This window comes from Cicer arietinum, chromosome 7 (assembly GCF_000331145.2).
Source record: "Cicer arietinum cultivar CDC Frontier isolate Library 1 chromosome 7, Cicar.CDCFrontier_v2.0, whole genome shotgun sequence".
Lineage (NCBI taxonomy): Eukaryota > Viridiplantae > Streptophyta > Magnoliopsida > Fabales > Fabaceae > Cicer > Cicer arietinum.
Genome location: NC_021166.2, coordinates 9,659,728 through 9,666,601, shown reverse-complemented (window position 1 = coordinate 9,666,601; position 6,874 = coordinate 9,659,728). Strand labels below are relative to the sequence as shown.

At 32.5% G+C, this 6,874-nt stretch overlaps 1 protein-coding gene across 1 annotated transcript; it reads left to right on the top strand.

The window, feature by feature from the left end:
- The first annotated feature begins 268 nt into the window (after positions 1 to 268).
- LOC101506952 (uncharacterized) lies at positions 269 to 1,628 on the top strand. Its single transcript, XM_012711937.3, has one exon. The coding sequence runs from the start codon at positions 458 to 460 to the stop codon at positions 1,430 to 1,432; it is 975 nt and encodes a 324-aa protein (XP_012567391.2). The 5' UTR covers positions 269 to 457; the 3' UTR covers positions 1,433 to 1,628.
- Positions 1,629 to 6,874: the final 5,246 nt, after the last annotated feature.

Genomic DNA, 6,874 nt, shown 5'->3' with positions numbered 1-6,874 from the left:
TATGCAACTCTCTTATTTATGTGAATTGGTAAATACTAGAATTAGTGACTTGCAAATTTAAAATTTGAATAGCAAAGTAACTAATAAAGAAAGAAATTTTGGAAAAGGGAAAATAAGGAGAAGCAACACTAAGCAAAAATAAAATGGAAAAACAATCGTAATTAACAAAAATGGCAAATAATCGCTTAACACACAAAAAATAACCTTGCTTATGAAAGGCTTGTGGCCGCCATTTTCTCTAACATCGCCAGCTCGTTGTGAGTGAGCTCTTCTCTTGCTTGTTTGAAGAAGTAAATGAGAAACCAAAAAGAGAAAACACGAGGGAAAGTAGAAAAAATAGGCTATGTGCGTGTGAAGGTCTTGCTCGCGTGTGGAACAGTGCATACACAAGTATATACGATGTGTCAATAGTAACATTTGTCTTTATTATCACTACCTTGTATTTCCAGTTGAAAGAATGTGGATGATCCTTTCTTCCTCCCCTCAAACACCACAAATTCACGATTCAATCACGCCACTAAGGCGTGGATATAATCTCCAAGTCAAATCCACAAGAACAAGAATCACCTTCCCTTTCAATTTCAAACTAAAATGCCACCAACAATCCTCTCTTAAACCCAAAACCCAAGACGATGGAATTCCCATCGAAGACGTAAAAACGCTAGCAAAATTTAAGTCGCGTCATAACTACATTCGTGTTCTAGAAGTTTCTAGAAAAGCAGACCACCCATTCCGTGGTTCACGGCTTCTCCTCCTCGATACACCCGGAAACATCCACAGCATTTCCTTCCTTTTCAAAACCCTAACCGATACTTACTTCGACGTCTTCGCCACTCTCCCTCCGATCATACCTCCGGGACCTATCGCCGTCCTCGGATTCGGCGCCGGCTCCACCGCCCACATTATCCTCGAACTTTACCCCGACGCGGTGGTTCACGGCTGGGAACTCGATCCCTCCGTGATCGAAGTTGCGAGAGAGTATTTCAACCTTGCAAAGCTTGAGAGGGAAAATCAACATAAGCTTTTTGTCTACGTCGGAAACGCATTGACGGCGACTTTGGAAGGTGGATTTTCAGGGATTTTTGTGGATTTATTCTCGAAGGGGAGTTTGATACCGGAGCTTCAGGAACCTGCCACGTGGGAGAAGCTTCGCACGTGTTTGAAGAAAGGTGGGAGGATAATGGTGAATGTTGGAGGGAGTTGCGTGGAGGCTGAGAATAAGTTTAGAGATGGGAAGGTTGTGATGGAAGAGACGTTGAAAGCCATGAAAATGGTTTTTGGGGAGAAGCTTTTTGTTCTAAGACTTGGGAATCGTGGAGATGATAGTTCTCTTGCTCTTACTGGTGATTTTCCTAAAAGTGATTCGTGGAAGAACGCGCTACCATCTTCGTTGAGATGTTACGTTGATTTATGGACACCTTATTCTGGTTAGTAAACTTGTTTACGTACACTCACCAATTGTTTGTGTTTATTCCTCTCTGAAAATATGCGCCTTATTCCCTGGTTTTTTTAGTGCGTTGAGGAAGGACACAGTTAAATCCCATTTTTGTGAAGAATATGATATGATAGTTGTAAATTGTAATGTAAACATTGCAATTAAATTATACGCAAGATTTAATTATTCACCATTTCACTATGCACTTACTAATTGATTGAATTTTATATGGAATTCTGTAGGAATTTAACTCTTATATGTAGTAGGGACATAACTGATGAGGAAATGGTCCAAACCAAATTCACTGTATCTTAGTTGTAGCTGAATATTTTATAGCCAAAATCAATAGCGTATTTTGTAGCTGAAAATCTCATCACCATGCTTCTCAATCGGGAATTGTATCCTCTAGCCATAAAATAATTTGGCCAGCAACTTAAGCTTGGCGTAATATCCATTTGTGGGTTACATAATGGCGCTAATGAGAAGAATGAACTCCCATTGAACCTTGGCAGAAAAAAATGAGAAGCCAATGGAAGCATGCTGGGTTCGCAAGTAGGTATGAAGTGTATAAGGATATTGCTTAATGGAAGGTCCCTGTAGTTTGATCCAAGAATAATCCTTTGAGGAACTTTTATTGTCCCATCAGCTTAGAATAGGATTGCATTCAATAGGTTTAGGCTCCTGGAGCATCCTCTCTTGAGTGCTTGTGCTCGTGATGCTAGTATTCCTCTTCCTTTAGGTGCCAGAACATCCCATCTTAAGATTGCCTGATTAGAATTCTTTTGCCTTTTAGCGCCCACGCATCTGCTAACAATCCAATTTTAAAATTTTGTAAGCGACTTGGCGCATAATGTTGGTATTTTTTTTTCTTTGGTGGGGCTTAGGTTGTCTTTGATGATTATTGGGCTTAGGTTGTCTTTGAAGATTATTGGGTAATTTACCCAATATTTAATGAGAGTTAGCCACATAACTAAATTTATAAGTGGTACTAACTAATTAATGCGTACTCCACTTGCAAATTTGCTCATGTGATTAATTTTTACTGGATGTTTGGATAAATTATTCACAAATATTGAAATGTAATTTAGAAATAACTTTTTCCTTCTGCTTGGTCAAATTTCGTGTTGTAAGCTCTAATCATGTCTTCCTTGCACCTGCATTCAAATAATATCACTTATGTTAGTTTGTGGTGTTGTCGTCGTTATACCTTTTCTATCATGGTGCTTTATTTTCATTGGGTCCATACTGATTTATTTGGGATTATTTGTATAAAAAAAGTTTGGTGTACACCCATACATCCATTCTACTTCTTGAGAGAGATAGAAATAGAGGAAATGATGTGATATATGTGATATGTTGCTAATGTGAAAGGAAGATAGATAGAGAGAAAATAAGGTGTTGAATTAGTGTATGAAAATTAGAGGTGTTTAAATATAAGAGTTTATTTATATTCTCACACATTAAGATATTTTTGGAATCAAGTTGAATTTATTGGTTAGTATATACTTTTGAAAGTTCTTGATAAAAAAGTATACTTTTGAAAGAACGAACACTATCCCGTGAAAATAAAAATTTTCCCCAAACATAGTGAAATTTAAAACTTTGGATTTTCGAATGCTACTATGCACCCTATTTGCCTAGTTGATGAAGCAAAAAGCATATTAATGCATTTGCCGCACTGAATCAACAACCGGTGCCATTTAACATACACTACTATCAAACTTGTCCATACACAACTGTGGCAGAAAAAACATGTTTGAGACAATTTTATTTCTAAATACAGGGGATAAATGTATTTTAAAAACTAGCAAGAATGTGAGTCACTGACTGTCAAAGGAGGTCAATGTCTCAATGCAATTTCCGATATAATAAATACATCCATAATTAATTATATAAGTTAATGAAAATAATTTTTTTAATAATATTGAAAATGGTTGAACTAAAATAATGCTGATACATGGTATTAAAAAGTTAGGTTGGCCTCATTCAACCGATATCCTCTTTTTTTAAGTCAAAATACAATTTGCATTCTACATATTCAAATATTTTATGTTATATTTTTAAAACATGAAATTTGTAATAATTAACAATATTATCATTAATGAAATTAATGTCTTTTTCTGTGATTTTAGAAAACTGAGAATAGAAATCCGAAACAACTCTTAGCTCAAACTATAATTTCCAAAATAATTTTTAAAAGCAGTTTTCTAAAATACACCTTTCACGAGTTTTTACTTTTTAAAATCAAAAAACAGTCTTTGCTCTCTATAGTAAATCTTGGAATAAAAACCCATCTAATTTGGCCTCTGCCAAAAATATCAGAAAAAGCCCAATTTAAAACATTTACTTATTCAGAACTCTTAATTCTTAAAATATAAACCACACAACTGTTTTCGACCATCCAAATCTCTCTGTTTTTTCCAAATATTTGTGTTTTTTTATATACCCAAAATTATGTATCTTCGATTTATTTCTTCCAAAGATGAACTTTCACATTCCTTTTCGTAATTTAGCCATACACTCATTTATCTAGAAATCATTCATAGAAAATAGCCACACAAACAATAGCACATAAAAATAAAATACTACTCACAAATTAAACAGTTCGCCGTACCATACTTACATCCAAAATTCAAAACGAAATGTTTTATACTCAACTTGTAACTATTACAAAAAGAAAATTACTAACACTTTTACACAATTTTTTTTAAAACCTTCTCAAAGACACAACTACACAAGCTCCCGACACATCCAAAAGACAAGGATCGTTGTCGTATAAAAAACTTAAACTAATTCTTCATATTTGTAACAATTTTCTTTTTTTTTCTTCACACTACATGATGTGAGGCTTGACTAAGTAATTGTTGTGTCACAACATATTATCCATTCATCAAAAGTCTAAAGTCTCACATCACTTCTCTTCATCATCAACTTTATCTTCACAAAATAAAATATTATTCTCAACACTAACCACATTTATAGAATGAGGGTTCTTCAACTTTTTTGTCTTCTTTTTCTATAGACTTTGCAAATCCTAAATGAATTTTAGACATTTAATTTGCATGTGACCAAACTCTTCAAAATATTGACATTTGACCATACTCGTATCTCTCAGTTAAAATCTTCTATCGTGTTACTCTTTATACTTCTCTCTTTCTTAACTTTTAGTTACTAGTGTTTTATTGCCTTTAAAAAATTTATTTAAAAAAATTAGGCTAAATTACATTTGTGGTCTTTTAACTTAATCTCAGGTAACGTTTTAGTCCTTTATCTTTTTTTATTCCCGACTTGGTCCTTTATTTTAATTTTAAGTGACAATTTGATATTTTATGTTTTAAAATTTCAACAATGTTATCCTTTTTCATACAAAAATTCAAAAAAAAAAAAATTCAATCAAAACTCATAAAATTAATTATATTCTTCAATATAATTCAAATTTCATCAAATTCGTAATGCAAATTTTCAAATAAACTCATATTTTCATACTTTATTTGATATTGTTAGGAATAAAGGACTAAATCGGAAAAAAAAAAAAAGATAAAAGACTAAAACGTTACCTGAGATTAAGTTAAAGGACCACAAATGTAATTTAGCCAAAAAATTATTACCATTCATTATTCATTGACTGTTCTTCAATGATATCTTTACCCCAACTATCTGCATTGTTTTCTCAATTGTTAACATTGATTGTATTAACGATTTATAAGATTTGACTAGTAATGCCAATAAAAGTATCAACTCATTGTCTTTTACTTTGATTGTAGTATCAATCTAAGTCTAAAATTTAACACTTTCTCCTTTGATATTTTACTTTGATACTTTGATTTGTGGAATAAGTGTCAATCAAAGTGTGCTCATTGTCTTTTTTGTATTGGACACCACTTTCAATTTTTTATTCATTTTATTTTATTTTTTGTCAAAATAAAATAAAGACTTTGTTTGACCAAATAATTTTGAGTTATGCATTGTCATGGAGAAATTTATCCTCTCATAAAAAAAAAATACAACTACGATGTAATCATAACAAATATCTCAAAAGAACAAAAAATGACACGACACACTACATTGTTTCTCTTCCTCGCTTCATCGAAACCTCAGCTATCATGTTAGCCGTTGGAAAACTAATATAACAAGTACTGATGGTAAAAAATTCAAAACTTTATTGTATGATAATTCACAAGAGACAAGAGTCTTCTACTGTTTTTAATAATTGTATGCGATTCAGCTGTTTCTAACTGCTAAATTTGAATCGTGGATTATGATTGAAAGAACTAGGTGGCTGGAATTGTTGGCTCAGCTAAAGAATGCGACACATGGGATTCTAATTCTCTGGAAACAGGAATCAGAATCTTGTTGAATTGAAATCTTAGCAGCATGGCTATGAGAAACCTTACGCTTTTTGGCTAGCTTAGCTACTCTATGCTACAAATGTAGTGGAAGTTATTAGCTCTTATTATTCTAAATTGTTGTCGCACTTGTAATCATATTTATATTACCAAAAATTTTTTTTTTTCAAAATCTACGATATTACAATTAATTTCCATTTAAAACCATATTTGGTTCAAAAACCGTATGCTCCTAATCATTAAAGGCTGCTTTAATTAATCACTTCAGTGATAAAAAGCACTCATGCACATCTACCGGCAAGCTTGCATTGGATCACTCGTAAAGGTACCGGTGATGGGTGACTTGGAATTGTATTTACTTTTCTTATGAAGATAATAATTGACACAAGGAGACAAATTTGTTTTTGTAGATTTGTGAAAATTAATGATACTAGTACTGTTTAGAATCACTCTCATCACGTGTTTGTATAGTGAAGAGTCAATAATGTTTTGGGGAAAATTAGAGGAACAATAATATTTTAATGATCATTGGTTCCTTGTCCCAAAAAAAAAAAGAAAAAGATGTGTTCGTATACAAATTAACCCTGTTTGTGTTACATCGGAAATGCTCATCTAATGTCATAATCTATTACAGGAATTGCATGAAAAGGAAAGAGATGCAGTGACATATCATATCGCAATCTCATAATTCCTCTGAACTTATATTGCAACACATCATTAAGAGGATCATATTAAATTGTCATTGCCTCTTTCATATTTTGCCTTTATGTTTCGGTCTGATTGAGTAGAATTTCGTCATTTTTAATTGCCTCTATAAGAAGAAAAAAACGTAAATTCTGAGAGTCATATAAATAGTTGGAACAAAGAAAAAAACTCCTTTGGTGTGTTTAAAAGTTTAACGAGGAGAGAAGGAGAGGCTTTTGAAATAAAGGAATAACAAGTGAAAATAAATGAGAGTTTTGAAAGCAGAGAGTTTTTGGAGTTTATTTGTCTTCAAAATACAAAATTTGCAAATTCTTTTAATTAGAAGAACTCAAAAATTGTATTTGAGGGAAATATTGAAATATTTTAATAAATTATTCAAATTTAATTT